This window comes from Panthera pardus, unplaced genomic scaffold, assembly GCF_024362965.1.
Source record: "Panthera pardus isolate Hobbes unplaced genomic scaffold, ASM2436296v1 HiC_scaffold_17, whole genome shotgun sequence".
Lineage (NCBI taxonomy): Eukaryota > Metazoa > Chordata > Mammalia > Carnivora > Felidae > Panthera > Panthera pardus.
The window spans coordinates 44,492,170-44,508,091 of NW_026526732.1; the positions used below are offsets into that span (position 1 = coordinate 44,492,170).

General features: G+C 35.7%; 1 protein-coding gene across 11 annotated transcripts in view; it reads left to right on the plus strand.

The window, feature by feature from the left end:
* The window catches only part of FAM184A (family with sequence similarity 184 member A), a 121,759-nt gene that overhangs the window by 59,650 nt on the left and 46,187 nt on the right, over positions 1–15,922 (plus strand). For all 11 annotated transcript variants that reach the window (XR_002072072.2, XM_019418213.2, XM_019418210.2 and 8 more), the window contains exons 7-9: positions 9,056–9,217; positions 12,261–12,382; positions 13,042–13,192. Coding sequence is in view for 10 of the 11 variants with exons in the window: in XM_019418213.2 (XP_019273758.2) it covers positions 9,056–9,217; positions 12,261–12,382; positions 13,042–13,192 (435 nt within the window). In the remaining variant the exon portion in view is untranslated. The remainder of the gene's footprint in view (positions 1–9,055; positions 9,218–12,260; positions 12,383–13,041; positions 13,193–15,922) is intronic.

Below are 15,922 nucleotides of genomic sequence, written 5' to 3' on the forward strand. Positions count from 1 at the left end.
GAAAGGAGTGGCAGGATATATTCAACGTGCTGAATTGGGAAAATATGCAGCCAAGAATTCTTTATCCAGCAAGGCTGTCATTTGAAATAGAAGGAGAAATAGTTTCTCAGACAAACAAAAACTAAAGGAGTTCGTGGCCTCTAAACTAGCCCTGCAGGAAATTTTAAGGTGGACTCTTTGGGGAAAAGATGAAACAAAACCATGAAGACCAAAAGCAACAAAGACTAGAAAGGACCAGAGAACATTACCAGAAACATCAAGTCTACAGGCACCACTATGGCACTAAATTCATATCTTTCAGTACTCACTCTAAATGTCTATAGACTGATTGCTCCAATCAAAAGACATAGGGTATCAGAATGAATAAGAAAACAAAACCGATCTATATCTGCTTACAAGAGACTCATTTTAGACCGAAAACACCTGCAGATTGAAAGTAAGGGGATGGAGAACCATCCATCATGCCAGTGGTCATCAAAAGAAAGCTTGAATAGCCATGCTCATATTAGACAAACTAGATTTAAAATAAAAACTGTAACAATAAATGAAGAAGGGCATTATATCATAATTAAGGGGTCTATCCACCAAGAAGATCTAACAATTGTAAATATTTATGTCCCAATGTGGAAGAACCCAAATATATAAATCACATTTATATATTTACATTATATATAAACTTACATATGTTTTATTATAATTGTGTGATTAACACAAACATAAAGAAACTCACTGATAATAATACCATAATAGAGGACCTTAACACCCCACTTACAATAATGGACAGATCATCTAAGTAGAAAATCAACAGGAAACAAAGGCTTTGAATGACACACTGGACTGGATTGACTTAACAGATATATTCAAACCATTTCATCCTAAAGCAGCATATACACATTCTTCTTGAGTGCACATGGAACATTCTCCAAAATAGATCACATACTGGGACACAAATCAAGCCTTAACAAGTACAAAAAGATCGAGATCATACCTTGCATATTTTCAGACAACACTATGAAACTTGAAATCAATGACAAGGAAAAATTTTGAAAGGTCTTGAATACTTAAAGAACATCCTACTAAAGAATGAATGGGTTAACCAAGAAATTAAAGAGGAAATTGAAAAGTACAGGGAAGCCAATGAAAATGGAAACACACCAGCCCAAAACCTCTGGGATGCAGCAAAGGCTGTCACAAGAGGGAAATATATAACAATCTAGGCCTTCCTAAAGAAGGAAGAAAGGTCTCAAATACACAACCTAAACTTTCACCTAAAGAGCTGGAAAAAGAATAGCAAATAAAGCCCAAACCAGCAGAAGAAGGGAAATAATAAAGAGTAGAGCAGAAACCAATGATACCGAAATCAAGAAAACAGTAAAACAGATCAATGAAACCAGGAGCTAATTCTCTGAAGGAGTAACAAAATTGATAAAGCTCAGCCAAATTATCAACAAGGAAAGGACCCAAATAAATAAAATAACAAATGAAAGAGGAGAGATCACAACCAACACTGCAGAAATACAAACAATAATAAGAGAATATTATGAGCAATTATATGTCAACAAATTGGGCAATCTGGAAGAAATGCACAATTTCCTAGAAACATCTATCAAAACAGGAAGAAATAGAAAACTTGAACAGACCCATAACCAGTAAAGAAATTGAATCAGTACTCAGAAGTCTCCCAACAAACATGAGTCCAGGGCCAGATGGCTTTCCAGGAGAATTCTACCAGCAGCTTACTACCTGACATGTCTCCAGAGGCAAGGGAAACAAAAACAAAAATGAACAATAGGAATCTCATCAAGATAAAAAGCTTCTGCACAGTGAAGAAAACAATCAGGAAAACTAAAAGGCAACCAATGTAATGGGAGAAGATATTTGCAAATGACATATCAGATACAGGGTTAGTATCCAGAATCTATATAAAAAAAAAACTTACCAAACTCAACACCCAAAAGACAAATAATCCAGTGAAGAAATGGGCAAAATACATGAATAGACACTTTTCCGAAGAAGACATCCAGATGGCTAACAGACACATGAAAAAATGCTCCACATCACTCATCGTGAGGGAAATACCAATCAAAACCACAATGAACTCACACCTGTCAGAATGGTTAAAATTAACAACTCAGGCAACAACAGATGTTGGCAAGGATGCAGAGAAAGAGGGATCTTTTGCACTGCTGGTGGGAATGCAAACTGGTATAACCATTCTGGAAAAAAGTATGGAGATTCTTCAAAAAATTAAAAATAGAACTCCCCTACAATCCAGCAATTGCACTACTAGGTATTTATCCAAGGGATACAGGTATACTGTTTCGAAGGGCACATGCACCCCAATGTTTATAGCAGCATTATCGACAATAGCCAAAGTATGGAAAGAGCCCAAATGTCCATTGACTGATGAATGGGTAAAGAAGATGTGGTATATATATTCAATGGAATATTATCCAATGATCAAAAAGAATGAAATCTTACCATTGGCAACAATGTGGCTTGAACTAGAGTGTATTATGCTAAGCAAAATAAGTCAGTCAAAGGCAAATATCATATGATTTCATTCATATGTGGAATTTAAGATACAAAACAGATGAATATAAGGGAAGAGAAGCAAAAATAAAACAAAACAGAGAGGGAGACAAATCACAGGAGACTCTTAAATATAGGGAATAAATTGAGGGATAAATTTAAATTCCCAATTTAAATTGGGATAAATTCCCAATAAATATAGGGAATAAATTGCTGGAAGGGTGTTGGATAGGGGGAAGGGCTAAATGGGCAAGGGGCATTAAGGAGGGCATTTTTTGGGATGAGCACTGGGTGCTACATGTAAGTGATGAATCACTAAATTCTGTTCCTGAAAACATTATTATGCTATATGTTAACTATCTTGTATTTAAGTTAATAAAATAAAAAAAGAACCACTCCCCAAGAATTTGCCTGGCTCATCCCTCTGTATGTACCTACCCTTTCCTTCAGCCTGGACATCTTTTTTTTTTTTTTTTTTTTTGTCCTACTTTGCTGGATAAAATGCCTAGAGATAATAAGTTTTCTTGTTTTGTTTCCTGCTCTTAAAGTGAAGGATGTCAACATCTTATAGTTAGTTATCATGCTTCTCTAAAATTTTATTTTGTAAATGTTCTTTATCAGGTTTAGGAATTCTCTTATAATTCTAGTTTCCTAACTTAAATCACAAATTGATGTTGATTTTTCTGCATCTGTCGAGATCATACTTTTTTTCTTTAATTTGTTAATGTGGTACCTTGTATTAATTTTCAAGTATTAAATCAACTTTGGATTTCTAAAGTAAGCCCAAGGTAGTCATAATAGATTCTATATATCTTTTTGTGTATAATAACTAGATTCAGTTTATTAATATTCATTTTGGGAGTTTTTTAAGCCTAGGTTCAACTAATATTGCTTTGTACTTTTCCCTTTTAATACCGTCCTTTCTAGTTTTGAAATCAAGGTCCTATTAGCCTCTTAAAATGAAAGACTTATATCCTTTTCTGTTCTATGGGAGATTTGTGTGAGATTGACATGCTTTTTAAACTTTAACTGCATCATGGTTAAATATTGTTTGTATGAAAGCAATTTTTAAATTTTTAAATTCATCAGAGAAATTTAATATTCTGGGTGTGTCCAATTTTTCAATGTAGTCTTGTATCCCAGTTCATTAAACAAGATTTTAAGTTATTTTCTTCAATATTCTGTGTTCCAAATATTGTATTCTTTTTGAATTTTATCTTTTTTATATATCATTTACTAAAAACTGATACTTTGATGGTGGATTTATTTCTTATATTCTTTCAATTTTTGCTTTAAATATTTAAAAGTTTTGTTATGTGCATACAAATATAAAATTTTTTTAGCTACTTAATGAATCATGATTTGTGGTTTAGTCTGTGTTGTTTGATAGTGTGTCACCAGCTTTATTTTGGTTTGTTATGATTGGTATATCTTTTTCCATCTACTGACCCTTTGTTTTTCTGCATCCTCATGGTTACACAAATCATGAAATCATGATTTGTGGTTTGGTCTGTGTTGTTTGATATTGTGTCACCAGCTTTATTTTGGTTTGTTATGATTGGTATATCTTTTTCCATCTACTGATGGTTACATGTGCCTCTTGCCAACCACATATAGCTGCATTTTATCTAGTTTTAAGTTTATTTTATTTTATTTTATTTTATTTTATTTTACTTTATTTTAAAGTTTATTTATTTTGAGTGAGAGTGCACATGAGGGAGGGAAAGAAAGAGGGAGAGAGAAATTTCCATGTAGGCTCCACTCAGCACAAAGCCCAACACAGGGATTGATCCCACAACAGCAGAATCATGACCTGAGCCTAAATCAAGAGTCAGATGCCCAACTGACTGAGCCACCCAGGCACACCTGAAGTTTGTACCTTTTAAATAGAGATTTTATTCCATTTACATTTATTGTATGGAAAGTAGATATATCTATGGAAAGATAGGGGGAAAGAATTAAGGGGTACTTCATAAAGACTGAGAGTGATTGTTTTAGAAAAAAAATTAATGAATGTATTATCTTCATAAGATGGATCTTGATACTCTTAGAATTGATAAAACCTAAAAACATAAGTAGGTCAGCTAGGGATTTCAGTGATAAATTCATGAATGCCCAAATCATATGAAGATATATTAAGGGAAGCTAGTGAGTCTAAAATCTCAGGGGGAGGATAATCCTGTTATCCTATCAAATGTTATTTGGGGTCACCTTTGAGGACAAAATACTAGACTGGTCAATAAAATCTGTTACAGTCTTTTTAAATGTTCTGATGTAAGTTGTAGATTTTCTTCTGGACATAAGATTTTTAAGCATATACATACAGTAGTTTGTTACAATAAAAATCATTTGGCTTTATTATAAAATGTTGTATCACAGATGATACACTACCTGACACATAAGAGATCAGTATTTGCAAATGAAATATTTGTTGAATGAATAAAACTCATTGAAAACTAAGTCAACTTAGTTTAATAATAATAAATAAGATTATTAGTTTTCTATTGCTGTGTAACAGATTACCAAAAACTTAGTGGCATCACACAGCTCATATTTATTACCTCATGGTGTTGTGGGTCAGGAGTCCAAGTATGGGTTAGCTGGGTCCTCTGTTCAGGATCTCACAAGGCTGAAATCAAGGTGATAGCCATACTGCAGTCCCATTTGAGGTACAGGATCCTTTTTTAAGCTTACTGGTTGTTGTCAGAATTCATTTCTTTGTGGCTGTATGACTGAGGTCCCTGTTTCTTGATAGCTGTTGACCAGAAATTGCTCTCTACTTCTAAAAGCCCCCCTCAAGCCCTTGCAACATGACTGCCTCCTCTTGTAACATAGCAGTTTACTTGTTTAAGGCTGTCAGGAAAACTTCAGTGGCTTTGAATTTCTCTGGTTTCTCCTAAGGGCTCACCCAATTATGTCAGACCCACCTAGAGTAGTATCTTTTTGGATAACCTTAAAGTCAACTACAGTTAAGGATCTTAATTATATCTACAAGATCCCTTTTGCTAAATAACATAATACAATTATGGGAGCAAATCCCATCATATATGCCTAAGTCCCAGGGAAAGTGAGGGTCAGAGAGGGGTCATATTAGAATTCAGCCTACTGCAACACACAAATAACTAATTTCTCTGGCTCCTGTAGTGGCTACACTAGCATTTAGGTAATAGAAGACAAACAGGTTATTTATTGTGATGATTTAGAGAACAGGATTGAGTTTCTAAAGTCTGTTCTGGAATATCCATAATATATTCCTTTCAAAGGCACTGATTGGTACGTGCTAAAGTTTTGAACATTGCTCTTTATGAACTTAAGCAATTTTACAAAAAAAAAAAAAGTAAGAACATGAGGAACGTTTTCAGAATTCCAGATTTTCTAATGGTATTTAATATGTGTATGTGCATTTTAGTATGGTTGCAATCTATATTCACAGTACTTTGTGTACTTGATTTATAAAACTTTTTTACATATAAATATTTACATTTAATTTTGTCTACATGTTAGTCATTTAAAATATTCATATAGTGTTCCATTATATATCTTTACCATAGTTGCTTAAACATTTTCTTTGTTGAGCATTGAATGTTTTAAATATTTTATTATAAAGATAATTTTAAGGAGTTGCTCCCTCTTAACTTGAGGAGAAAGGATGATCGTGCAAAGGCCATGGCCAGTATGGCAGGATTGCAGTTTCCTAAGGCCAGTACTTTGTCCTCATCAGTGACCAACCAAGGTGTATTTCAGCCATCAGCCCTGAAACCCTGAGGAGCCTGGGGTATTAGAGAAGACTTCTCTGAATGCTGTTTATCAGTGTCTTATTTTTACTGGTAATTGGATAAATTATCAGTTCTATTAATACTTTTGTTCATTTTTAAAAATTACTTCCTTTTTGTGTAACTCTTGCCCTCAATGAAATTACTGGGTCAGAGTAGGAATAATGTTATACGTCAAGTTATTTATTACTAAATTGGTCTCCAGAAAAGTTGGAACTACAGTCCGGTGACATCAGTAATATTGTATATCTTTTATGATTTGGGAAACATTTATTGACTACATGATATCTTCTAGATGGTAGGGATACTTTGACAAAATGTCAAGGAACTCATAGTTTCAAGTGACTGTTATGAATTGGTGATAAATACAATGTATTTTTAAAGTTCAGAGGAGGGAGTGATTCTCTACCATTAAGTGTTCATAAAAACTCTGGAGAATGTGATATTGGAGAATTTTTAAATGTGGTATGGGAGGTAGTCTTTGAAAGGTGGGTGTAAATTTTCCAGCTGTAAGAATGATGAAAGACGGTATGGGTATGAAGATTAGTATAAGTAGGGTCATATTGGTATACAAGCTATAATGCCTTGGTGAACCATAAACAGTTATTATTTATTTCTAATGTTTAATTGTGCAGCATTTTAAGGTTTTTGTCCATTTAAACATATCAATTCTGTCTAATTATATTCTTAGTTTCTTGAACAGATCTTCTCTATTCTTTATGGTAATAACTACAATACTAAGTTTTTTCTTTTTTCTTTTTCTTTTCTGCAATTTATTTATTTATTTATTTATTTATTTATTTATTTATTTATTTTTGAGACAGAGCATGTGAGCAGGGGACGGGCAGAGAGAGAGGGTGAGAGAGAACCCCAAGCAGGCTCTGCACCATCAGCATAGAGCCCATTGTGGGGCTCCATCTCACAAACTGTGAGATCATGACCTGAGCTGAGACCAAGAGTCAGATGCTTAACTGACTGAGCCATCCAAGCATCCCTATCAGTTTTTTCATGTATTCCATTTGTGCATGTAACTCTTATTCATTTGAAAATTATCTGGATTGTGAAACAAAATTTTTTTGGCAAGCCGGATCAACACAAAAAGTAAAGATACAAATAAGCTAGATTGATTAGAGAAAGGAGGCATAAATTCAGTGACAGAGAAAATGTTAAAACATGGAATGAATATCATATTCTATTCTTTAAATTAGGAAAAAAGATGACTTTGTATAAAATTTTAAATTTCTGAAATGACTCAGAGTAGTTGATTAACTTGACCGAACTAATTATAACCACGAAATAAAGACTTCCAACATGTATCTAGAGAGGCACCAGGCCCAGAGGATTTTAATGGATGAATTTCATTAAAAATTTTAAGAAACAGAGGGGCTCCTGGGTGGCTGGCTCATTTGGTTAAGGATCCAAGTCTTTTTTTTCTTTTAAATTTTTTTTGTTTACATTTATTCATTTTTGAGAGACAGAGAGAGTGCAAGTGGGGGAGGGGCATAGAGAGAGGAAAACACAGAATCTGAAGCAGTCTCCAGCTCTAAACTGTCAGCACAGAGCCTGATGCAGGGCTCAAATCCATGAACCACGAGATCATGACCTGAGCCAAAGTCAGAAGCTTAACTGACTGAACCACCCAGGTGCCCCAAGGGTCTGAGTCTTGATTTTGTCTCAGGTTGTGATCTCATGGTTCATGGGATCAAGCCCCTAATTGGGCTCACGCTGCAGTGTGGAGCCTGCTTGGCACTGTCTTTTTTCCTCCCTTTCTGACCCTCCCCCACCTCAAATAAACAAACTTAAAATTTCAAATAAATCTTAACTATGAAAATATTTCAGAGTACAGAAAAAAATAGAAGCTTCCCAGCTCATTTTATGAAGTTGGTATCCATCACCAGAATTGTCCAGTATATAAACATCTGCGTGGAAAGGGGACAGGAAAAGGGGTGCTGAATTGAGAGGAGGTTGAAGGAAAATGTTTATAATTTTCTTTATGGTGTCTGTATTTACAATGAGAAATATTCAGGTGTTATTTTTAAATTAGCAGTTTTCATTTCTGTCGAGTTTTGATCAGCTTGGCCATTTTATAAAAATGAGATTTTTACTTCATATTGGTTTCCTAGATAATTTAAAGTATTTCATTTATTGATTTTAGTTCTCATAACTCGAGGATATAGATCTTCCTAATCAACAAATAGTCTTATTAACTCCTAATTTCAAGAGTATATATAAATCAACTCTTAACAATTATAGATACTGTATGGAAACAAAGAAATCACAATTTATTCTAATACACATTTACCAGCTTATCACTATTGACCTAAATCAGTCACTTTATAAATGGTAGGAGAACTGGGTTCAAATGAAGTATAAATGATTGAATTTTGAAGAGAAATTTTAAAAGTACTTTTTTATCTAAAAAAAATACTTTTTTCCCCTGTCTTTGATGTAATCATCTTGGTTCAGTTCCTTTGATAGAACTGGGAATTCTCTTTGTTAAAACAGGGCTTTGAATTATCCACCTATTTCCATGGTTGTCACAAAAAAGGGAAATCATAAATATGGAGGTCTTCACAAAAAAAACAACAACAGATGAAGTCTATCATGATTATTTAAGTGCTTCTTCCAAATTCATCAAAAAAGACCCATTCAGTAACACTACCATTAAAGAAAAGACTTTAAGAAAACAAACGTGACTTTTGCTAATCGATAACAGTGAGGTATATTAAAAGTACTGTATTTACTTGCAGATTGGCCGCCTCCAAGATCTGGTAAGGAAAAGTGAACAAGGTCTTGGCTCTGCAGAAGGACTCATTGCTAGTCTTCAGGACTCCCAGGAAAGACTTCAAAATGAGCTCGATTTGACTAAAGGCAGGCTGAAGGAGACCAAGGATGCGCTACTGAATGTTGAGGTAATTTTATAGTCCTGCTATAAACATTAGCAAGGTAAAAATATAATTTAATTACTCTGCTTAAAGTTTCTTGTAAATAGACATTATATATAGTATATTAGTTTTGTAGGGCTTTCCTAGCAAAGTACTAAAACTAAGTGGCTTAAAACAACAGGAATTTATCCTCTCACCGTCTGGAGGCTGAAAGTCCAAAATCAAGGTGTTCTCAAGACTATTCTTCCTTTTCAACCTAGAAAGCAGGTCTTTCCTCACCTTTGCCAGCTCCTGGTAGCCCCAGGCCTTCCTTGGCTTGTGTCAGATTTCAGTTTCCTCCTTGGTGTTCAGTGGCATTCTTCCTGTGTGTCCTTACATATTCTTTTTTTTTTTTTTTTTTACTTTTCAGAGAGTGCAAGCAGGGGAAGGGGCGGAGGGAGGGAGGGAGGGAGGGAGAGAGAGAGAGAGAGAGAGAGAGAGAGAGAGAGAGAAAATCTTAAGCAGGTTCTACACTCAGCATGGAGCCTTACTCAGGGCTCAGTCTCACAATCCTGGGATCATGACCTGAGCCAAAATCAAGAGTCAGATGCTTAACCAACTGAGCCACCCAGGCTTCCCCCCTTTTTGCCCCACATCTTCTTCTTATGAGGCTACCCATCACATAGTACTAGGGGCTCACCCTATGACCTCTTAAGGAATTACATCTTCACTGACCCTATTTCCAAATAAGATCACATTCTGAGGTACAGGGGTTGGGATTTCCACATATCTCTTCAGGATCACAATTCAACCCATAACAATCAGGATGCACAATTCTTCTATTGGTAAGCATTCAAACTCTCATATGTAGCAACTAAACAATGCTCTGTCACCTACAAATTTTGAAAGGCTCTGCTCCCTTCCATTCTCACGGAGCAGAGCAAATATTTAGATTCCCTCAGAAAGTGGAGAAAAGAATCCATAACAACTAAGCGTATAGTTTCCAGAGAGTTCTTACTTTTCCTTCAGAGAGGTGATTTAGAGTGTGGGCTCTGAAGTCAGATTGGCTGGGTGTGATTTCTTGATCCATCGCTTAGTGTGTCACTTTGGGCAAGTTACTTATTCTAAGCCTCAATTTACTCATCTGCATATTGCAGGAGAGGGTAATAATACACCTCACACCACTACTGTAATAATTAAATGAGGTAAACCATTTACAGCACAGTGCTTAGTAAAATATCAAGCATTCAGGAAACATTGCCTTTTATTAATATTATTTCAAATTTAATTTTTGTAGCTTAGTATTGGAATCCGTTTCATTTCTCTAAGGTCCTTGCTCATATTTACATTGCTCTTCTATCAAGTAGTGGAATATACTAAGTGTTGTAAGCAAAACCTTAGCAACTGTCCATTTTTTTTGTTCTGCTGGACAGTTTTGATTGAGAAAATACAGATACTGCATCACAGTTTACTTCAGCTTTAGGTAAGCTCTTCAACAGCAGGTGTTTTCTCTGGATGTGAGTTTTTCCCCTCCTCCCTGCTGAGTTTCGGTTGTGTATTACATAAATGAACCCATCATAAAATGGATATTGATCCCTGAGTATATGTCCAGTTGTTGGTTGATAACCTGTGAGGGATCCAGACACGGATAAGGCATGACTCTCTGCACTTAGGACATTTTAGGCCACAGTTGGGAAATAAGGAGTAAGATTCTGATGACAGTGATGATAATATTAGTTTAACATTTGTAAATCTGTAGTTGGGAGTTTATAGTTCCTCCCATTACTCAATCTTTCTGAGCCTGTTTCCTCACCTGTAACCTCCCCATGTTGCTATGAGGATCCCATGAGCTGATGGATGTGAAAACAGTTGGGGGAAAAAAGCAAGTATTTTCTTTACTTCTTTTCTTACCCCACTAATGTCTGATAAAGTACTTTGCAGTCAGTAAAAGAAATACTTCTTAAGTACTTCTACCTCATTTAATGCTGCCTGTGGTGGAAAAAGTAGTAGTTCCTAGAGGCAGAATACTTAGTGAAAAGGACGGTTGGCTAAGATGGCCAAACCCAATTTTCGGAATTTACTGCTATAAGCCGGGTCACCAGTGTAGAATGGCAGTTTCAACATTGACTTGCTTCTCTCCCATTAATCTGGACATGCCCCTCAGCAGTGTTACAGCACATGCCATTAGTAAGGGGGTGATCCAGAAAGGGTCACTGTTAGAACAGAAGGAAGCACCATCATCTGTTCCTCTTCTGTGGGAGGCAGAGAGCAGCTCCACTGCTGGCGGGGACTGATGGTTGCCAGTGTCGTCCAAACAGTCTAGCCCTAGGCTCCGGAGAGCCACTTGATTGATGCTAATCTGCAGGGATTTCATATATAGCATATTATGTTTCCATAACACTAAACACATGGATCACTGTTTTGAAGTTACATAATAAAAATAGTAGCCAAAATGTCTTATAGTTATTTTAATCATGTCAGTGAAGTATAATTGTAATGCTTCAGCTTTGGATAAATAGCAGACTTTTGATTATAAATATGAATGAATTTGAAGAACGTATCTATGTAACGTGTACATATATGAAGATAATAGATACCCATGATATGGAAAGTTTAGTTAAGATTATTGGGGTGCCAGGTGGCTCAGTCAGTTAAGCATCGACTCTTGATTTTGGCTCAGGTCATGATCTCATGGTTTGTGAGTATGAGCCCAGCATCAGGCTCTGTGCTCATAGCACTGAGCCTGCTTGGGATTCTGTGTCTCCCTGCCCCTCCCCAGCTCTCTCTTTCTCTCAAAGTAGATAAATAAACATTTTTAAAAAGATTATTAATTATGCTAACTTTAAGCTATTTAAAATAATTTGTAAAATTAGAAGCCTTGATAAAACATAGTTTGCACAAGGACATTTAAAATATAAAATGTGTGCCACATACTGTCAGAAAATCTTGAGTAATTGTTATAGATGGCACTATCAGTTATTGTGCTGTAAGAATTTAAAAGTGATAATGCAAGCACGCTGCTTATTTGAAATAACCAGCAATAACCTTGCTTTTGAACACTTGTTTTCATTGAAAAATTTTTATTTTTCAGGGTGAGCTAGAACAAGAAAGACAACAGCATGAAGAAACGCTTGCTGTCATGAAAGAGGAAGAGAAGCTCAGAGTGGACAGAATGGCCCATGACTTGGAAGTAAAATGGACTGAAAACCTTAGGTACATTTCTTACTCTGTGATGTAATCTAATCAGTACAGATGTGCAGGGGCGCCTGGGGTAGCTCAGTCAGTTACGCGTCCAACTTCATCTCAGGTCATGATCCGTCGGGCTCTGTGCTGACAGCTTGGAGCCTGGGGCCTGCTTCGGATTCTGTGTCTGCCCCCCACCCGTCCCCTGCTTGTGCTTTGTCTCTCTCTCGCTTTCTCTCTCAAAAAAAAAACAAAAAAAAAAAACAAAAAAACGATGTGCAAAGATGTTTTTCTGTTATATGGCTTACATTGTCTTATTGTTAAAATCATAGGGACAGTATTTTTAATGAATTTTTTTCATGATTAGATGCAGAGAAATTGGAACTCTTTTTTTCTGCTTGAATACTTTTTCTCATTTTATTTTCCTGAATGTAAAATACTAACCTCAAGTCAGAAATCTTATTCTAGTACCTGTTCTGCCATTGTTAACTGACAAATCAATGATCATGGGTAAGTTACCAACTTGCTGTATAGTCCTGTAAGCCTGACTAAAATCATTAGTAACTCTTATTCTGAGTTGACTTTTGAGGAGGATTAATTAAATATGTAGAAAACCTGCGAACAACTGTATTATAGCTATTGAGAGGAATAATTCTCTTTAAAAAGTAAAAGTATTTGTTTTATTTTAGACAAGAGTGTTCTAAACTTCGTGAAGAGTTAAGACTACAACATGAAGAGGATAAGAAGTCAGCAATGTCTCAACTTTTGCAATTAAAAGAGAGAGAGAAAAATGCAGCCAGGGATTCATGGCAGAAGAAAGTAGAAGATCTCTTAAACCAGGTAATCAATAGTCTCTACATTATGGAAGTTCATTTTCCTTGACATTCCCTAGCTAGGGAAATATTGTAAAATATTGTTTGTTAATTTCATTGTATTTTGGGTTTTTTTCTATAGGGCAAATTTAAAAATTTTTTAATGTATAAAATCAAGGAGACATATTCGTTAACTTGTGAAATGTTGTGTTAAATAATGTTACATCGGGAGCCCTAAATTCTGAAAAGAATTTCATGTTTTTGGTTTAATATTTGAACTGAACACATCAGGAATTTTTAAATGGGAAGGTTACCCATATTTTGAGAGTATAAAAAATGTTTTTAAGCCATCAGATATCATTTGGGTCCCGGAAGGTAAAATTTATTAAATGCATCCTGATTGCCTAAAACCATACCAGAAGTGAGCAATTTCCTTCTTTCTCACTAAAAGGATATTGCCTGTTACGCTTCAAAATGTTATCAACAAAAGGTAGTGGTATTCCTAAATCTATCTTCTTATGTCAGGCTCACTTATTTCCATTTTTAACTATAATTAAACGAATGTGCACATTTTCACTCATTTTATACAACTTCTAACTATGAATTCTTAGCATTCTCCTGCAAAGCCAGTTATTAAATAAGACTGACTGCATGAGTCACCAGTTGATAAGCAAGTGCAGAGCTTAGACGAGAAGCAGCTCCATAATTTAGTGCTAGAAATCTACTATTATCTTTCTATTTGTGATCATGATGAATTTCACAAGAAACAGGAAAGGCTTTCTGTAAGATAATTTATTACATGGGGACATACATATAGTATCTTTCAAGAGTTCTTGGGGCCTGCCAATTTGTGTCTGTTCTCTCATAATAATTAGTAATGTTACTTTAAAAAGGGAGTATATACATGAATATTTATGAGTTTTTGTGAATAAATTTGCAACCTTTGAAACTCAGAAGGAAACAACTCTCACTAGAAGTTGGGCACCATGTTAGCATTGCTTAGGCTACCTTCTGTACACTTATTTTACATTCCTATTTAGAGACCTAGAAGGACAGATTCTGGGTACAGTGGTACTACCCCTCTGTGATGTTCTCTACTTAAAAAGATGCAATTAATTCAAATATATGGTAAAAAATAACCCCCCCACTGAAAGTCTGCCTTGTTTTTCAATCACAAAGTATTGACTAATAGACATTTTTTGGCTGGGTTTAGCAATGTAAAGAGGACCTACCACTTCTCCCACCTGTTTTCTATTATTATTTTATTATTCCTATAATCTCTCTTATAATTATCATATTTCATGCATGCTTCTCTGACATTTTTTTCTCCCCTCCCCGCACCCCGATATCTGGTCTGCGTTGTTTATCCCTGAAAGGAAATAATGCTTTGCATATGGTTTTAGTTCTGTGTATCATAAAATAATTTATTACATAATGGCTCCAATTTTTGCCAGCTTTACAGAAAGAATTTTTTTGATCAATTTTCAAAGCAGATTAACCATAAATATCAATATAACCAGGAATTAATTGCCTCCAAAGGTGAAACTGATCTGTGCTGCTCTATGCCATCGGTCCATTTCCAAAATTATAATGTCTTCCCCTCTCCCCCCTTCTAAAATACAAAGGGCATACACATTACCCTAGGTAAAACTGGCAAATGGCTGTTGCAGCTCAGGATCTTCTGTGCCTGAAGAAAGTTAAGAAAACAATTGAACAAAAGATTCTACATTGAAGTGAAAATGGTATTATGCTATCAAAGTTGCATTTTTTCCAGCTATGTGGGAGGACAAAAACTTCTAGCAGGAACAGCAAGTTGTTTTTTTTCTTTTAAGTTTATTTATTTATTTTGAGAGAGAGAGTGCAGGGGCAGGGCAGGGAGACTGAATCCCAAGCAGGCTCCACCCTGTCAGCACAGAGCTGGACCCAGGGCTCAATCCCATGAAGTGTGAGGTCATGACCTAAGCTGAAACCAAGAGTTGTAATGCTTAACGACTGAGCCATCCAGGCGCCCCAGGACCAGCAGGCTTTTTAATGGAACTTTGTTATGGACAAAAGAACCTTTTCCTCCTTCTTGGCCCTTTGGATCTTGTTCTGTTGGTTATTTTGGATGGATTCCTAGAGCCTGTGCCCTACACCTACTCTACGGCTTTCCCTGTGCCTGATCCTACCAAGCCCTGTTCCTCATACTTTCCACCCCCAGCCCTGAGCCCTACAGCCATTTCACTCTGCGGGCCTCACTCATCCCCTTATCCCTAGCACTGCCAGGACCTTTTGCATTTGGGGAAAACAGACCCACCTTGGGGTTTGTGACATTTAAAGAGTAAGAGTGGGGAACAGAATTGGAACAGCCAGACCTTAGGCAGAAACATATATTGTGAAAAGTATCAGAGATCTGTGTTTTCACATATTTTAACTATTTCTGAGTGAACTGAAAATAAGTATTTTTGTGCCATGGTTTACCTGTATTTCATTTTGCTTAGAGCAAAGAAGAAATAATTTCTTTCCTGTGAACTTAGTCTCTTGAGAGTTAAATATGATTTAAACTTATCAAGAAATGGGTAAAGAAAGGCCTAAGAATTTCACTTTTCTTCAGATGTTTTTCACTTTATCAAAATTTCTCAAAGCTATTATTTTTATTCTGTGCTCTAATTTCATATTTTTAGTTTTAATATTTCATGGTGTTCTTTTTTCTGTCCAGTGATTACACCTTAGTCCAAAACTAGGTATGCTTCCTGGGCTAATCAGTGTGTACATTTAA